Source organism: Penicillium pulvis (assembly GCF_028828015.1).
Source record: "Penicillium pulvis strain IBT 33274 chromosome Unknown contig_1_segment0_segment0, whole genome shotgun sequence".
Lineage (NCBI taxonomy): Eukaryota > Fungi > Ascomycota > Eurotiomycetes > Eurotiales > Aspergillaceae > Penicillium > Penicillium pulvis.
In genome coordinates this window covers 603,303-621,500 of record NW_026643074.1, presented here as the reverse complement: position 1 = coordinate 621,500, position 18,198 = coordinate 603,303, and the positions used below count along the sequence as shown (strand labels likewise).

General features: G+C 51.3%; 6 protein-coding genes across 6 annotated transcripts; 3 read left to right on the top strand and 3 right to left on the bottom strand.

Moving 5' to 3' along the window:
- Window positions 1-699: 699 nt before the first annotated feature.
- artA (14-3-3 adaptor artA) lies at window positions 700-1,650 on the bottom strand (the record flags this gene model as incomplete). The annotated part of the gene is made up of 4 exons (XM_057062749.1): window positions 700-801; window positions 856-926; window positions 986-1,534; window positions 1,590-1,650. The coding sequence occupies 4 exons, from the start codon at window positions 1,648-1,650 to the stop codon at window positions 700-702; spliced, it is 783 nt and encodes a 260-aa protein (XP_056923664.1).
- Window positions 1,651-3,076: 1,426 nt separating this feature from the next.
- Window positions 3,077-3,646, top strand: N7503_003201 (uncharacterized protein; the record flags this gene model as incomplete). Its single annotated transcript, XM_057062748.1, has 4 exons — window positions 3,077-3,213; window positions 3,370-3,435; window positions 3,489-3,554; window positions 3,616-3,646. 4 exons carry the CDS (start codon window positions 3,077-3,079, stop codon window positions 3,644-3,646), a joined length of 300 nt encoding a protein of 99 aa, XP_056923663.1.
- A 680-nt stretch (window positions 3,647-4,326) lies between these two features.
- On the bottom strand, window positions 4,327-6,450 carry N7503_003200 (putative nucleoporin Nsp1; the record flags this gene model as incomplete). The annotated part of the gene is made up of 3 exons (XM_057062747.1): window positions 4,327-4,536; window positions 4,598-4,721; window positions 4,781-6,450. 3 exons carry the CDS (start codon window positions 6,448-6,450, stop codon window positions 4,327-4,329), a joined length of 2,004 nt encoding a protein of 667 aa, XP_056923662.1.
- A 474-nt stretch (window positions 6,451-6,924) lies between these two features.
- On the top strand, window positions 6,925-8,691 carry N7503_003199 (DUF5102 domain-containing protein; the record flags this gene model as incomplete). The annotated part of the gene is made up of 3 exons (XM_057062746.1): window positions 6,925-7,012; window positions 7,080-7,909; window positions 7,975-8,691. The coding sequence occupies 3 exons, from the start codon at window positions 6,925-6,927 to the stop codon at window positions 8,689-8,691; spliced, it is 1,635 nt and encodes a 544-aa protein (XP_056923661.1).
- A 536-nt stretch (window positions 8,692-9,227) lies between these two features.
- N7503_003198 (MIZ zinc finger domain protein) lies at window positions 9,228-13,085 on the bottom strand (the record flags this gene model as incomplete). Its single annotated transcript, XM_057062745.1, has 1 exon — window positions 9,228-13,085. The coding sequence occupies one exon, from the start codon at window positions 13,083-13,085 to the stop codon at window positions 9,228-9,230; it is 3,858 nt and encodes a 1,285-aa protein (XP_056923660.1).
- A 1,218-nt stretch (window positions 13,086-14,303) lies between these two features.
- Window positions 14,304-17,444, top strand: N7503_003197 (putative polarized growth protein (Boi2); the record flags this gene model as incomplete). The annotated part of the gene is made up of 3 exons (XM_057062744.1): window positions 14,304-14,376; window positions 14,462-14,602; window positions 14,656-17,444. 3 exons carry the CDS (start codon window positions 14,304-14,306, stop codon window positions 17,442-17,444), a joined length of 3,003 nt encoding a protein of 1,000 aa, XP_056923659.1.
- Between the last annotated feature and the right edge of the window lie 754 nt (window positions 17,445-18,198).

Below are 18,198 nucleotides of genomic sequence, written 5' to 3'. Positions count from 1 at the left end.
GATAGTTCTACTGTCACAAGCCCAACTAGTATGCCCATACGACAGGGTATTCCAGGCAAGTACGGGTATAAGGTATTTTACCTCGTTAATCTTTAAACCACATCTAGCGAGAATCAAACGCCACACGGCACAGAATACGAGAAGAGATGAGAAAGACCCAGGAAAAAGGGAGAAAAGAAGAGAAAAAAAAAGCCAGATCGGGGGATCGGTACGAAGCCCTCATTGTGGTCCTGATAAGGAGCTGATTTAAAAAAAATTCTCTGTCCGTGTGTATATGTGTGAGGGGGTGTTTGGAGAGTGCGCGCAGAAGGGACTCTTTCAGAGGGGGTAAAATAGGAGAGGCAAGTAGACAAAATAACAAGGAGAATGAAAGAAACGAAAAGAGGAGGACTTCGGACAAGGTTCCAGTCAAGAGAACAACACCAGACCAACAACAGGAGTGTAAAGACAAGTAGAAAACTCGAAGGGATTTCCCCCAAAGTTGCCCATCGATCAACCCAACAGTTCTCCTCATCTCCAGGCCGTGAGGCCCGGGGACCAGAGGAAAACCAAGATTCAGATCAGTGCATCTGACGGTTTTCTCCCCTCATGTTCCACTTGGTCTTCTTGCTCCGATAGACCTGTCACAGTACTCTCTCAATCGTCCCATCCGTCCCAGGACGCGAGTCCATCATCAATATCTTTTTAGAGTTCCAACCTTTACTCGGCAGGCTTCTCACCCTCAGCAGCGGGGGCCTCCTCAGCCTTCTTCTCGGCGGGAGCATCAGTGGAGCCCTCAGCCTCGGAAGAGGTCCAGAGAGTCTATAACATAATCAGTAAAAAAAACTCATGCAGAGAAATTCGGGATCAACATACGAGGTTGTCACGGAGGAGCTGCATGATGAGAGTGGAGTCCTTGTAGCTCTCCTCGCTCAGGGTGTCGAGCTCTGTTGGTTGAATTAGTCACTGAATTGATAGGCGCATACAAACGAGTGTGGGAACGAACCGGCAATGGCATCATCGAAGGCCAACTTGGCGAGGTGGCAGGCCTGGTCGGGGGAGTTCAGGATTTCGTAGTAGAAGACCGAGAAGTTAAGGGCCAAGCCGAGACGGATGGGGTGGGTAGGGGCAAGGTCAGTTCCGGCAATCTCAGTGGCGGCCTTGTAGGCCTCCAGGGAGTTGTCGGCGGCACCCTTGCGACGGTCGCCAATGGCGAACTCAGCGAGGTAACGGTGGTAGTCACCCTTCATCTTGTGGTAGAAGACCTTAGACTCGCCGCTCTCGGCGGACTTGATAAGGTGGTTGTCGAGGACCTCAAGAATGTCGTCACAGATCTTGGCAAGCTCGGCCTCGATCTTCTGGCGGTACTCCTTGATCAAAGCAACCTGGGACTCGTTGCCCTTGGACTCCTCCTTCTGCTCGATGGAGGTGACGATTCTCCAAGACGCACGGCGGGCACCAATGACGTTCTTGTAGGCAACAGACAGGAGATTACGCTCCTCAACGGTGAGCTCAACATCGGCGGAAGCGACGTCCTTCATGTTCTCAACCATCTCTGTTTGACATGGTCAATATCTCATTCTATTACATTGGATGTGTGGGAGGCGAACCTTCATAGCGCTCGGCCTGCTCAGCGAGCTTGGCGAGGTAAACGGCGTTTTCTTGACCCATGGTGAAAAGTTCTGAATGAATCAAATTCGGTTAGTAAGACAATTCTGTTGGAACTTTTTGCATGTGGTGTTTGTGAGTTTTTGGAGATAAAAGTGGGAAGCACGCCATCTACATCATCGCCGACCGGGAGGGGTAGACAGAGGCGCCAGGGCCCTCCCCTCGATTTGGGGGCTCAACGATAATCCTGTTTGACTCGATTCAGGGCATGCCAGTCGAAACCTGTCATTCCTCTTTCCCTGAAGCAGATATCATGACGATGGATAGGTTGATGGTCCGGATGTGGGCTTCCCGGGATGTGCGGTGTTTGGGATCACAATGTAGCGGTCGCGGCCGTCCCACCAAGTAAACAAGGCAAGGATGAATAGGCTTCGACCATTCAAAGAGGCATGCGATTCTGGATCATGCAAAGTCAAAGGAGGAAGATTCCTCCAAAGATTTCTCCTCGGCTGCTCAATGTCCTGTTCCCCGTTATGGAAGGGGAGTGGGTTTGGGGAAGTTGTGTGTGGTTTTGGCTGCAGGGCGGGGGAACTAGGGAAAAGGGGGGTACCAAGTATGAAATTGGCTATCACAAGTAGCACTCACCTGGATTGAGGAGGAAAAAAAATGAAACGGTAGTTGGATAGGGAGGAAAGGGGGAAGTTCTAAGATGAAGGGAAGAGGAGAGAATGAGAGAAGAGGGGGAGGGAATCAACAGGGCGGTGTCGTTGGGATTTAACGCTACAGAACAATAAGGGAGTTTAACAGCCTATCGATTCTCTCAAGTTCGAACTTGATTCACATGGCTTGTCTGGATCTTGCTGATTATTTTACTATTATTTTCTATATATCCTTCCCTTTCCCCTCCTTAAGAATTGTTCGTGCTCAGTATCGTCCTCATCTTCTGTGTGGTTCGGTGGGCCACTCAGCGTCATCTCCCATCCCGCCCACCAATCGCCCTTGTGGTTCCCTACTTACGCCTCACTTTCGGAAACACATTGTTCTTGGGCCATAGTCGAGGCCTTGTAGTATGGCTGAAACAGCCCTAATCTCCCTTGTCTATAAAAACCCCATGGGACTATGGGCCTCAGCTGGTCTAGACATTCGCGGCACAAGAAAGGAAACAAAAAAAAGAAAAAAATAAGGAAGTTTATAGGTCTATACTCGATCAGCCGAGGAATCATGTAGTCATTTCACCAAACGTGTATAGAAACAATACGAATGATCTCCCATGAACCCCTCATGATCTCTCATAGAGCCGAATGAGAGCACGTTGACTTATCGCAGAGATTTACCGGAGCTGACATAATCCATTATCTAATGCACCCCATAATCACCTGATGTGTCGTCATACCACCCAGGTGAGCTAGTAGCTTCCAGGGTTCCTTGAGTACTTCTTTCCTTCGTTGAATCTTACTTCCTCATCACACTTCATCATCCATCATCCATCATGCTTCGCCAATCTATCATCCGACCTGCCGCCACTGCCACCCGGGCTCTCCAGTACCGCTCCTTCTCGGTTGCTGTGCCCCGAATGGGTGAAGGTGACTCTAGCGCTCCCCGCGCATCTGGGGTCCCAACCTCTGGGTACGTGGCATCTCATTATCCCCCTGCAGTATCTGATCACGCCTTGCTCTCCGCGGTGCCCTGATCACCAAGATGGCGGCGAGGCGCAGCAGGCACAGTGTGCCCAGTGTCTGCCTTGTATTATGACATCATCCCTTGCTGACATGGCGCTGGTAGTGACGCATTCACCAAGCGCGAGGCTGCCCAGGAAAGCATGTACATCCGCGAGAAGGAGCTCGAGAAGTAAGTTGCCTTGCCTGTGAGTGCATGGTCCATTTTGCTGACAAGGCGGATAGGCTGTCCAAGCTGAAGAAACAGATCGCTGAGCAGCGCAAGCACCTTGATGACCTCGAGGGCCACATGTATGTACCATACCTTTGTATAATACTGGTTTGGTTTTGGACTGTACTAACTTCTTTCCAGTGATACCCTGACTGCCGAGCAGAAGCGTTAAAGCGGTCTTATTCTTTACTGGCCCCATTCAAGACCTACCATTGCTGTACTATAATAATCTCCGCTCCAATCGGATGTGACCAGTGGGGGCCTCTTTGCCATTAGCATGTGATATAGCATATAGGCGAGAGCATATCAGGAGTTTTCTCCATTTTTTTGAACAACGATCAATGGTCGGCCGTAAGCAGCCGCAGCTGCTACAGATGTATTATCAGCAGCATGTCTACGGCTATTCGTACTTCACCGCCCGGGCATTGCCTCAAATCATCACAGATTCCAAACTGAGTAGAACAAATAGTCTATAAACTTGGGATTTCAATATCCATCATTATGGCCCGTGGGGCATTCCATGTAAGATAAGAATGATGTGTCAGACATACCACTTGGGATCCAGAGCCCAATAACAAAACTGCCTAGATGACCTCCAATGGTAAACTCCAATAAACGCTCTTGCTCTATTGAAAGATCAAGATCAGATATAAGCTAGATATACACGGAAAGAACCCCCAGGTTGCGATTCAGCTAATAGATACGGTCAAAGGTCGCAGACAAAAAGTACGTGTTGTATAGGTAGTAATGCGAAGAAAGTGTAACTACAAAAAACAATTCCTTTCCCATTGAGTCACGGTGTAGGTATTCGATAACCTGAATTAAATCATAAGACATCCCATCCATCACCATCTACCTCCGTCCCATGTACGAGCGGTAGAAATCATCCGCGGCCTGACCTCCGCCCAAGCCGGGGCTAGCATACCCGTAGCCAAGCCGGGAGGAGATCGACTGGCCAGCCTTTTGAGCTGCGGCAACCTTGGCCTGCAGCTCGGATGTACCTTGGTCGATGACCTGCAATTGAGACAGGTGCGAGTTGAGAATGCGAACAATTTGGGAGATCTGTAAGAAAGTGGGTTAGAAATGATCTTAATGTATAATAGGGTTGAGATGTTTGACATACAGGTTCGTCTGCTCGGTTGGTCTTGGATAGGCTTGCTGAGGCACTGTTCACCTCTTCGATCATGCTGGTCAGATCCTTGCCCATCTCATCCAGACGCTCGGAGAGCTTCTCGGCCAATTTGTATCTATAGAGTTGAGTCAGATCGATTGTTAAACGCTCATTCAGAGTTTTGCGAACACTTACGTTCTCTCGCGCTCCTGATCCGGACCCGCCATGTTCTCGCCGGGAGATCCTTGCTTTGACACCATCTCGTCCACTTCGCGTTCGTAACGATCCAGCCACGAGCTTAGCTCGTCCTGTTGGCCTTCCACGGAAGCCAATTGACGCTCGACCTCCTGAGTAGCGCGCTCTGCATCAACAGTGCTGCCATACAGCTTCTGCACTTTGGTTCCGTTCTCCACCAGCATACGATCCCACTCAGCAACCTTCTCCGCCTGCTCACGGAACTCCTTTTGATATTTGGTCAAATCTGTTGCCCATCGAGTAATGATCTCATCCATGGTCTTGTTCTTGAGCCGTGACTGGGCTGGCGGAGCTGGCCCTGTGGTTGACTGCCCAAGAACATTGGCACCAGTACCAGCTGGAGCACCAGCAGTGGCAGTCGTAGACGGAGCTGCAGTTGCGGTAGTGGCTTTATCAGCAGCGGCTGTCGTAGTGGCAGCCGCAGGCTGAGTAGACGGTGTTGAAGCAGCGGGCTTACCGAACATGCCCCCAAGAGGAGCCGCGGCAGCTGGAGTGGTGGCGGATGCGGATGTGGTGGCCGCAGCACCTGGGGCGGCGGATATAGAGGGTTTGGGAGCAAACAATCCGGTAGTAGGAGCTGCAGCAGGTGTGGATGACGGGGCAGCGGAAGATGTGGTACCTCCAAGGGTAGGGAAGAGCGACTTTTGGGGGGCAGCGGCCGAAGCTGCAGGGGCTCCCAGTGATGGCGTGGATGCGCCTGTGCTAGCTGCAGTATTACCACCAAGAGAAAATGCAGGCTTTGCGGCTGAGTCGCCCCCAGCAGAGGGCATCTTGAAAAGTGAAGATCCTTGTGTACTTGGCGCGGCGCCTGCAGCCGGAGTCGTAGTTCCGAATAGACTGGGCTTCGGGGTACTGTCCGCAGCTGTGGTCGGAGTTGAGGTTCCAGCGGGCTTTGGGGCGAAGAGACCACTACCGCCAGCTGCGCCGGCAGCAGGAGTAGATCCAAACGCTGGCTTGGGAGTGGTCGATGTAGAGGCCGCAGTACCGAAGAGGCCGCCAGATGTCTGCGGCTGGGTTGCAGCTGGAGTAGTAGAGAAAGGTGTTGTCGAGGTCGGGGTTGTCGATGAACCGGTATTCAGTCCCCCTCCGAACATTGGCGTCTTCGTTGCTGGGGGAGGTCCGGCAGGAGTGGTTGAGTTGTTGCCAAACAAAGATCCTCCCGAGGGGCCGGGTGTAGTCGAGGCTCCGAATGCGCTACCACCAGCGCCTCCACCGAATAGGTTTCCACCAGCTGTAGCATTAGGTGTGGCTGCTTCTGTCTTTGCCGGAGTCGAGCTTCCACCAAACGACAAGGTGGACGGTTGACCGGCTGGTTTCTGAGCTTGACCGAATGAGAAGGCACCGCCTGAGGTCGCGGTGTTGGAACCGAATGAGCTGCCGGTGGTATTGCTGGTGGTACCACTACCGAAGAGAGAGTTCTGGGTACCCGAATTTCCTCCAAAGGGCGAAGCAGATGCGCCTCCGGCGGGTGTAGCTCCTACATTTCCGAACAAACTAGGACCAGTGGACCCGGCATTTGAATTAGCTGTGTTCGAGCCAAAGGGACTGCTAGCGCCACCAGCGGATCCGAAGAGGTTTTTGCTGGCGCCTGAGTTATTGTTGCCGAACATGGTGATGTGTTGTCGCAGGCGAGGGACTCGGGCGAGCTCTGGAAAAAGTGGAAGAAAAGAAACGACCAGTGGAAGGTCGGGGGGTCCTATAAGGAGGGATCACAAAATCGAATAAGACAATGCGATTGTACCGATTCAATGGAAATTGAGCCCAACGAGAAGGTGAGGAAAGGGCACGAGGTGAGAGGTTGAAGCTCAGAATAATAATCGGCAGGAGTTTGAGTTACGCGCTCGTCGATGCCTTGGCGCCTTAACAATGCCTAAACAATTGAATGCCAGGAGCTTTTACCGCCCGATAAACCAGGCATAACTGATAGCTTCCTGAGGCATTCAGGCACATACGTTCTGGACTCGAATCGATTCGCAGGGAACGCCGTCACTCCACGCTACACAACTCACTTGCATGCTTAATTTCCCAGATTTCTCTTTACATCCTCGAATTCCCATGCTCCAGCCCTAACATCACCCACAATAATGTCGGAGGCATCACCCGATCCGCCTGCGCACCTAGAACCTCCCACCAAGACCACGGAGCTGGAGGACCCAGGAGCTGAGGATCTTGGTAAGTTGGCTCTTAGAACGTCATAAACAACCAGAATCTAACGTGATTTTTCCACCCTTTCCTACAGCTTCCAGCAGCGATGACGAACACTTTTCAGATGCCAGTGAAGGCCATACACAAATAAAATCAAGCCCACAATCTGGCAACACTTCCCCTGTCCCGACCACACGAGTCGAGCGGGTAGACGATAGTGCCCAGCATGGCGAAGTTCCCGGTACCGAAGCATACGAAAAGCGAGCGCAAGATGCCGCCCCCGACGAAATTGAGGTTATCCCAGAAGATACACAGAGTGAGGACCAAGTTGCGTCGGGGTCGCAAGACCAACCTATAACCCCGGAAGCTTCACCCATCCCACAAACAGTAGTGGAAAAGGTGGACCCTGAGGAGCCAAGCTATGGCGAGGTTCCAGGAACTGAAGCGCATGCAAAGCGCCTGGCCGATGCAGTGCCTGATATGGTGACTAAAGCATCGGACTCTGGGAGCAATGAAACTCCTTCGCTGGATGATGCTCCCCTAGACAGTGATCCCACAGCTGGTCCAATTCCTGAAACACGGGTTTCCAAAGTGGACACAATGCCCCTAGATGAAGAATCGCCATCAGGGCCCACGGCTCACCAGTCATCACGCAGTGATGCAGAGCCCGACTCAGTGGAAATAATCCCAGACGCGCCAGAACCTACGTTACAAGACGGTACCGCAGATGACGCCGCAGATGGCGCCGAAGAAGAAACCATAGAAGCAGATGCCGGAGACGATTTCGGAGACGACTTTGACGAATTTGTTGATGAGGCAGAAGGCATGGATGACGAAGATTTTGGAGATTTCGACGATGGCTTCCAAGAACCCATGGCTGAAAATGGTACAACCACCCCTCCACAGCCTCCCGCGCCATCAGTTGTACGTCTATATCCAGCCCACACCAACAACAACAACATCAACAAAGAAAAACTAACACTATCCAGCCCCCCCTCACAGACTTCGACGTCTTTAAATCCACATCCGAACTACTCGCATCCCTTCAAGGAACTCTCGACAATCTCCTCCCCGCCTCCCAAGACCTCAACTCCCTTCCCCCAGTTGAACCAATCCACGACCCAACCGCCATCTTCAGCACAGAGCGCTCTCTCTCCCTCTGGTCTCAATTAGTAGCCCCACCACCCCTCCAGCCCCAAAACTGGGTAAAATCTCGCATCCGCCGACTCTTCCTCGTCTCACTCGGTGTTCCAGTAGACCTGGACGAGATTCTCCCAGCTTCAAAACAAAAGAAGCTCATCCTCCCTTCTATCGATCTTGATTCAGGCTCAACCACGCCTGCCGCACGCTCGCGCAGCCAAGCCCGTAAAGAGGGTGAGGGAGAGGGTACTACCGAATCCGATTCTAACCAAAATGGCGCGGGGCAGGCCCCTTCTCGTACCAAGGCCCGGCGTGGTGCTGCGCCTCCGCCTCAGTTGGATCTTTCGGCTGTGCGCCGCTTGTGTGCCACTACTGATGCTGCTTTGAATGGATTAACGGATACGGAGCTCAAGGGACATGCTCAGGAGTTGGAGGCTGTTACCTTGCGAGCTAGTGAGGTCTTGGAGTATTGGCTTAAGCGACGGGATGGTCTTATTGGTGAGAAGGAGGCTTTTGAAGGGGTCATTGAGAACCTCGTTAGTCATGTTCGGAGGGTGAGGAAGTAAACTTCTTATCCGGTGCTATATACCATCTACTATATTACTATGTATAATTTAATGTCGAACGTGGAGAGATCTCCGCTGAATGAGCATACATGATTTGTTTCTCTTTTATGAAAGTTTGAAGTTTCAAATGTAGAGAGCCTATCACTAAATGGGCAAGAATAACTATATGAATGGTAACATGATAAATATAAAGGAGTCCATTTTGGTTCTTTGACCTCATTTGTATTAGTTTTGAGTCTTTTCGGCGCAAAGACTAAGCCAGACCGAGCAGAAGTATACACTCGATCTCTTGCGCCCGAACACAGACCATATTGTAAGTATGTAAGAAATGAACGCAAAATTAGAGACGAATAAGAATGGAATTGAGACTGAACGCCAACCAGATGCCTTCTGGACTGTGGCACGCTTTTGAAAACACAAAGAAGGGGGTATCTCTTTCTTGAAATGCGAGCAAAACAAAAAGCAAAGAAAGAATGTGGCGAATGTGCTGAAGAATTATACTCAGAAATAGAGCATACAACGCAGATGGGCAACTTTTAGTCGTCTATTTCAATGACGATTCGCTCGGGAGGCTGGTTTCCAGGGGACCGGGTGTTCTCATATTTGACACGCGAAGCCGCATTCCCTGATGGTACTTCGAGATCGTCTGCTTTGCGCTTGGCCGGGGGCAAACGTGATTTCTCTTTAGTCGGCCCAGCTTCATCTCTGGTGGCCTTCACGGTCCATGTGCCATCGGGCTTTATTTGGATGGACTGGGCTCCTTCGAGCTGATTCCTCTGGATAAGCTGCATGCGAACATCCTCAAGGAATCGATCCAAGAGCAGGAGCTGCGGACGAGCATCGGAATTACAGATAGGACATCTCCAATTATCGTTCATCGGGGTCGGACCGCTGACTGACTTTCGAGTCTTGATGAAAGTCTCCAGATCAAAGCATTCCTGGTGGTCACAGTAGCTGGAGCGGGCTGGCGTGTGGCAGACTTGTGCAGTGAAAGGATCAATAAGGCTAACAGTCAGATTATTGGTCACGACAGCCACGTCATCATCTTCAGTGGTTTTGTTAAGACGCTTTTGGATTTTTTGACGTACAACGTCCGCCGGAAGGGCCCGGACGAGACTACGCACCAGATCGAACCGAGAGACGTCCATGATTTCAATACCGAAGTAATATCGGATATTCTTGCATTCATCTGGCCCGAGGAGAAGGTCAACTTGCAGCTTGTTTTCGCCCTGTTGGAGATCCAATGTGATATCCAAAGGCAGGTCCTTCCCATTATGAATCTTCCGGCGGGGAGTAAACTCTCTGCCATTGAGGTGAATGTAGAACACGCTGGGCCAAGTTGTGGGCGCCGTATGCCACAGGGTCTTTGTCTTTGCTGTTTCCGAAGCTGGAAGTGCGACACACCGCAGACGAAATGTTCGGCAACCTGATTGATATGTGAGAATGCGACGGTGGCCCTCCTTAACAGACGTTTCTACAGGGCGAGGATGCCTCGTCATATCATCGGCAGACACGGAAAAATTCCAAACATAATTGTAACCCTCGGGATCAATGACAGAAGGCTCCAGCGCAAAATGGCTCACATAATGATAAAGCTCCGCTTCCCGCATTTCGCCTCCTGGCCCTTTCTTGATACATTTCTTTATTGGGTCACGAAGATCGGCTTGATGTAGCCCGAGACGCATGGGATTCGGCGGAGCAGTCTGTGGGAGGCGATATCCAGGAGGTGGCAAGAGGGGCGCAGGGGATGGGGGATGAGGAGTATGCGTTTGAGGAGCATGCGTTTGTGGAGTATGGTTTTGTCGAGTGTGTGTTTGAAGGTTGTGGTTTTGAGGGGTGTAAGTTTGAGGAGATCGTGAATTTGGCGAGTGAACTTGGTGCGGGGAAGCAATGGGCTGGCTTCTTAAATATGCCTGGTAAGTTTGCAATGGCACCTGGCTCTCTCGGCGTTGACCGTCGGACGCGACTCCTGGGGATGACACATTCTGCTGGGCCGAAAGCGGAGATGGAGACGTATATGCTGAAGGAGGAATATATGACCGAAGAAACTCCTGTGCTTGTGCCTGTGTCTGAGGATTGGGAGCAAGTTGCCAAGTGTACCCAGGTACATGGCCTGGCCTTGGAGGCAAGCCTGACATTTGACTCTGCTGTGCTGGTGACATTTGCCAGTGAGGGATTGGACAGGCCTGGTTTGCCTGTCGCGTCGTTGCGATCTCCTGCTGCGTCATCAGCGGGCGACTCTGCCGAATCTGCGGCCTCTGTTGTGAAGGATACTGATACGTAGAATGGCCGGGTGGGCCAGTTACGATCGGCGGAGGCGGAGGCCGATTCGCTGGATGTTGACTAGCTGGAGACTGAATTGCTGGAGACTGAATTGCTGGAGACTGAATTGCTGGAGACTGAATTGCTGGAGACTGAATTGCTGGAGACTGAATTGCTGGAGACTGAATTGCTGGAGACTGAATTGCTGGAGACTGAATTGCTGGAGACTGAATTGCTGGAGACTGAATTGCTGGAGACTGAATTGCTGGAGACTGAATTGCTGGAGACTGAATTGCTGGAGACTGAATTGCTGGAGACTGAATTGCTGGAGACTGAATTGCTGGAGACTGAATTGCTGGAGACTGAATTGCTGGAGACTGAATTGCTGGAGACTGAATTGCTGGAGACTGAATTGCTGGAGACTGAATTGCTGGAGACTGAATTGCTGGAGACTGAATTGCTGGAGACTGAATTGCTGGAGACTGAATTGCTGGAGACTGGATTGCTGGAGACTGGACTGCTGGTGACTGGACCGCTGGTGACTGGACTGCTGGAGGCTGAACTGCTGGAGGCTGAACTGCTGGAGACTGGACTGCTGGAGATTGCATAGCAGGGGATTGCCTTTCCTGTATATTCGAAGATGCTTGTGTTCCATTGGATGCCTGGGCAGATTGATGCCTGGGATGACTGAGAAGAGTTGGTCTTGGGCTCGCGGATGAGGGTTGGCTTCGAGAATAGGATCGCGTGACTTCAGGTCGAGGAGATTGAGAGATCGGAGCTGTGGCCGGAGCCTGGGGACTGGGTAATGATGCTAGTTGTAATGGGGAATCTCTCATTGGAATGCTCCGGTAAGCATCAATTAATTGATGTTGGGATTCCTTGTCCAAGCCTTTCATATTTGGATCTAGGTCCTGGTTTTTGTGAAACAGTTCATTCAACGCCTCGAAATTGGGAGCATCGTATAGTTGTCGACCCATGGAAGCAAAAATCACACTCATGAACGCGGGTGAATTGAGATTGAACTCTCGTCTCATCTCATGCACCAGCGGCGGAAAGCGTCGATGGACCACATCCGCGTAAAATTGGCAAGAGCAACTCGTGAAACGCGTTGCCAGCAGTGGAAGGAAATTGGCGACCTCCTGAATATTCCGATGATACCAAACCTGCGCATTCATCTCCTCTGGCGTGACTGGAAATTGGGCAAAGAGAACGAGGATCTCTTTGGAAAGCTTATGGTTGGGCTCCAGCAGTTCAGAGATCCGGCCAATGCCCCTTTGACACCATTCTGAACTGAGGACGGGGAGATCCAAGAAGACTTTATCGCCCAAAGATACGCGACAGAATATCTGATGCAGTACCAGATAAAACAGGTCTCTTTTCGCGCAAGCCTCATACAGCAATTGTACTCGAGCTACGGCAATACTGGACCGGGAACTGGTCGCCTTCCTCCCCAGTTGACCTACCCAAGCTTGCCATTTTTTCCATGTAGACTGATCTGGGGTCGGGCCTGGACCATTTGAGATTGGTGTTGCATTGGCCTCGTGCACATGTACCTCGTGCATGGGCCCGGGCCGCGCATCCGTCCTTATCAGGGAGCTTGAACGTGCGACTGTGATCCCTAGAGCATCTTGTGAGACTTGGCTCATCCCGGGTTGGTGTGGCAGACGAGGGCCGGTCTCATTTGTGACGGATGTTGGGGTTATAGGTTGCGGGTGAGCTCGAGGAATCGCGACCGGTGGAGCAGCAGAAATCGCGGGACTAGCGGTTGACGGATGGCTAATAACGGGACTTGGATGAGAGTCTGCACTTGGTACAGGAGATGGAAGCGCAGTTGCTGGAGGATCGGGTTTCTTGGGAGCAGTGACTGCCACTGCAGTCACTGCAGTCACTGCGGGTGGCAGGGCCGATTGCAGCATACCCCCCGGTGTGACGGGGGACATGGGCGCAACTTCCGGGCGCTCGGAAACCGGAGGTGCAGTATTGGTTTTAGGCGGAGATGGAGGAACATGGTGCGTTGAAGCTGGACGGACATCGGCCATCCAGTTCCTCCGCACACCACCTAAAAAGAGATTCGCAGTGGTGTTGGACTTTTCAACATGATCGGCAGGAAGCGGTTGAGTAGAAGGCTTCATAGTAACATTGAGAACTTCTCACGGACATGGAAAATGTTTGTCTGGAAATCCGCTTCTTTCCTTATTCGAGAATTGTTTGTTTTTGATAAATAAGCAAATAAACAACGGCTTCAACTGCCTCATATATTCAGTGGGATTCTAGAGAAGAGGTTAATTTATATCGGTGAGAGATGAAAGAAACCAGAAAAAAGAAACGCAACAAAGAAATGCCCCTCGTCGCTGTGACCAAAAGGGTTGGCGCGCGCGTACACCACGATGCAGGTACTTAGTACCATAGCACCTTCGGATAAATCAAATAAAGAGTGACCTGAATCCCTCTACTCCGATATTGATTTTGATGGGGTCTGAAAGAGTCAATATTATTGGTGTTCGGAGATTCGATATAGTTTGTACTGTATTGGCGACTAGTACGGAGTATAGGAAATGGAATTACAATTATCAGTGGAATGACCGGATTCATCCACGTTGACCAATTCACCAATTCCTGTACGAATTCATCGTTTCCTTTTCTACTTCAACCCATTGACTTGATCCTTTTCTTCTCCTCGGCTGAATATCCTCGTACAACCATCAGCTCAACATTGCAATTTTCCCCGAAAAAGTTCAACCGTGGACTCGCCCAGAACACTACTTGACGGCCACACCACGTCACTCTTGGCCTAAGACCCATATTTTACCTTTTCTTCTCTCTCTTAAGAACATTGGAACTTCCCTTATTATCTATTGCAGTGGGTCGCTCGGTTCTTGTTTGTGGACCTTCAACCCCATTCCACACTCTCCTCTCAGATTCCCAGACTCCTCAAATCTACCTTGTCAAACTTTACAGTGGCATGATAGATCTGTATCTGGCACACGCCACCATTTCCACCATTTCCACCGTCATCCTGATCTTCTGCCGTTGAGTCTCCATACAAGTGCGCACGAAGCACTACGAGGTGCGTGCTTACCAGAACCCCCACGAGAACCATTGGCCTGACCTAAGCCGAGCCTGGCGCGCTAGATTCCGACCCCTCTGCATTCTCTCCCCTGTCCGAGCGAGTTCACATTTCTCTCTCGTGAGATTACTAGCCCGGCGGTTGACTTGTTTATTGCTCATCCCCGAAAGGGCTGCCGGGCCCCTATGTCCTGCGACTGAGTTCCCCCCCCAATCCCCTCTCTCAGCTCGCTTCAACGATACCTGCGCGACCGGAGGACTTGCGCCCCCCAAAGATTGCAAAAATGGCCGACGCGCAGCTGGCGCCACCGCCACCACCGCCAAATGTTCAGGCTGGCGATTATCTCGTGGTTGTCCGTAAGTTGAGACCGCGCGCGCAAACTGTCGCGCATTGCGCTCCCCCTCGGCCGTTTTGAAGGACAATGCGCCTAACCCAATACAGATGCTCACACCGGCGGCGAAGATGAATTGACAATGCACCGCAACGATATTATCCAGCTGGTGGAGCTGGATGAAGAGTTTGGAGATGGTTGGTGGCTCGGCGAATATCCGGGTACTGACCTTAAGGGTCTCTTCCCCGCAGGTACGCGCACATGGAAATCGCCCTCATCGGACCGAAACTAATCGGTCGAGCAGGCTTCACGAGAAGGGCGGAGCGACACGAGTACTCCAGATATCACAACACTCTTCGTATTGACCCATCATCCCAGGGGGTAATCACTTCAGAAGAAACCGAGTCGCCCGTGCAGATCGAACCAACTACCCCAAAAGAGACCTCATTCTCGGCCATGAGAAGCGAGCAAACCACCCCGCAGGCATCACGGCAGAGCAGCGTCCCTGGAGCGCCCCCGATGGATTCTCCATCGCAGCGATCTGCCTCATCTCCCCTACCGTACTCGAGCCTAGCTGCCGACATACAAAATGCATTGCGCCCATCCGCTGAACAACACGCAAACGGCCAGGAAAGTCCCGTAATGAATGAGACTTTGAGTGTGATTGATGAGCACATTACCGATATGAATACGCCCCGCCACAGCGTGTCAACACAGGATGCCAAGACCATTAATGACTCTGGGAGCGAATACAGCAGCCACATCAGCCATCGACTGTCATACATCAATGGAAACGAAACCGACGAGGAGGAGGGCACGACATTGACTGAGGAACAGGTACGTCGGTGGAATCAAACCGAAACCGCCAACCACCTCCGAAGCCTCGGCGTTGACTCTAAACACTGCGATATTTTCGAAAACGAGGAGATTACGGGTGATGTGCTACTTGAGATGAACCAAGATTTCGTATTTATGAAGGAGTTCGATTTTGGTGTTATGGGCAAGCGTCTCAAGACATGGCACAAGATCAAAGCCCTCCAGGAGGAAGTCAACATGTCCAAACCTCAACAGCAACCATCCCAGCCTCCCCGAGGCTCCGTCGCTGGATATCCCAGTCCCCATGAAGAACGCTCAATGTCTCGTGCTGGTCATACAAGCGGTTTCCTTCCCCGAATTCCGACTGTCTCAGAAAAGACTGGCGCAGGCTATGTCCCACGGTCGTCCATGGGACCTGGGCAGCATCCCCGGCTCGCTAGCAACGGAAGCTCCCCAGTTATCCCCATGACTCCTCCTCGGTATGTCAATGAGTCAAGGAGAATGTCCGCGGCGTCAATTCGTGAATTCAATCACACCCGCCGACACTCTTCCATCGACGCAACGCAACGCGGCCATTCTGAATTCCATAGCCATCCCAAGAAGCCGTCTTTTGACCGGACCTGGACGCTCAATGGAGGATCTCAATCAGGATCATATGTATTACCCCCTCGCCCGGGAACTGCGGTTGGTACCCCGACAGAGGGTTATCGGGCTTTCCGCGGGGCAGCCGAATCGGAACCCAACACCCCTGAAGCCACTGATGACTTGGACCGGGGCTATTTCTCTGGTACAGAGGTTGATTCGCGTCGGAATCGACGTGTCTTGCAGAAACGGACATCAACTGCCGGTAGCAACAGCCATTCTCGGAAGTCAAGCCACCAAGACGAGCCCATATTCATGGTGAAACCTCCAAAGCGCCAGTCTCGAATCGCTAGTGTCGATTCACTTCGCGATGTTGATAAACATATCTCCGATGCTGCCAAGAATTACAATGATTCTCCGGCTAAGTCCCGACTGCGGAGTCTGAGCCAACGCAATTCTTCGTCACAGAGTGGTCGCACCTCTCAATCATCTGACACCAAACCTGGCTTCTTTGCAAGCTTCGGACCTTTGGTGGCGAAAAAGGGTTCTGACTCTGAAACTTCTTCACGCTCATCGCACTTCCAGCCTCTGAGGAATGTCGGCCCTAAGATGCGACGGGCGGTAGGCATGCGTGCCATCTCAGATGCTGCCAACAAGGAAGCCCCTTCACCCGTCTCCCCCAAGGAATTTGATCCTAGTTTTGGTCGTACTGGATCCACCACCCCGTCGGCCACTTCCAAGAGTTCGGAACGACACAGCACGGATGGTTCGGGCAAAGCTGGCGAGCCTGCGGGATTCGTTGTTCGCCCTCGAACCGTCAAGTCTAAGAAGGATACTAGTGCCTACACCCGTGGCTTAGAGAAGAAGCCGCCCCGGGAGCAGATGGATGGTTGTGACTATAGTGGGTGGATGAAGAAGAGATCATCCAACTTGATGACGACCTGGAAGCCTCGACTCTTCGTTCTGCGTGGTCGTCGTCTCTCCTACTATTACAGCGAAGATGACACTGAAGAAAGAGGTTTGATTGATATCACGGCCCACCGCGTGTTGCGGGCAGACAACGACCCCATTATCACTCTGCACGCAGCGGTCACTGGTTCTACCGCCCTTCCTGCCAATGCTAGCTCCACAGATCAGAACAGTGCCAAGGCTGTCACCCCCGATGCCCTCGCCCTCGCCGGGTTGAAGAGCAAAGACTTGAGTGGCCCATTCTTCTTCAAGCTGGTGCCTCCAAAGATGGGCAATTCGCGCACTGTGCAATTCACTAAGCCTACGACCCATTACTTCCAAGTCGATAGCGTCCAGGAGGGTCGCCTGTGGATGGGCGCTTTGATGAAGGCAACCATCGAGCGTGATCTAGATCAGGTTGTATCATCGACCAACAAACAAAAGACCATCAGTCTCAAACAAGCACGCTTAATGAACCAACGACCACCTGCACTCATGAGCAACCCTGTCCCGGAGACCGAGAAACTGGTTGAAGAGGAAGAAGAAGATGACGGACTACGCATCGAGGGTCTCAACCTGACGAAATCCGGTTCCTCGGCTGGTAACTCCTACGTGGATGCCAAGGGCGAATTAATCGAAGCCGACTCCAACGCTAATGACCTCACTCTATCCAACCCTCTTGGAGAGATTAACACCGGTCCCACATCCCTCCTTCCTAGTCCCCTAGCGAAGATGGATTCACAGTGATCTTGCTCTATCTGAATCTTTGATAACATTGCTCCTGCTGGCCATATACCACTTCCCATCTACATTTTTGCTTGCCATCTATGTCTGATTTAATTATGCTTGCTATCTTCTATCCCCTTCCGATTTATTCCCCATCTTTTATGTTTTTTGATCTTCTGATATTTGCCATTGGCCATTTATCCCCCCTTCTGTTGGCGTTTGATGTGATATACCCCTCGCTCCGACTTTCTGTTCCCTTCGTTCTTGGCCCATGCCAATTTCTTCTGTTTCAGTTACGTGGATATGAAGGGGTTTTTATGCGGGCAGTGTATGATGGCCTAGCTTATTGAGGATATGGATGCTGGACGCAGTAGTGGCTTAGTCCCCGATCTCTTCTATATACGTTATATTCTGTGGATTTCTTATTGTCCCAGTAATCTTGAATTCTAATAGCTTTATAATTCCGAGGTTTGACTTTGTCGATGATCTAAGAGTAGCACTTGAGGGGAAAAGATGACTTTTGAGAGTGCCCGCACTTAGGCTCAAGCCTTGGAGGTTCACAGTATATGTTTTCCATGGCACTTGCTCAATAACAAAACTAAGTAGCAGAACAGATATAGTTTTGAAAAGTAAGTAAACAAAAAAAAACCTCCAAATGATAACGGAAGTATTGAATATTCCAGCAAGGAACAAGTATCTTATCGCGTGATCTCTCACAAAACGTGGGTGTAAATTCGGTTCCGTGCCATCATTATGGACATGTGAGCTAACGCGG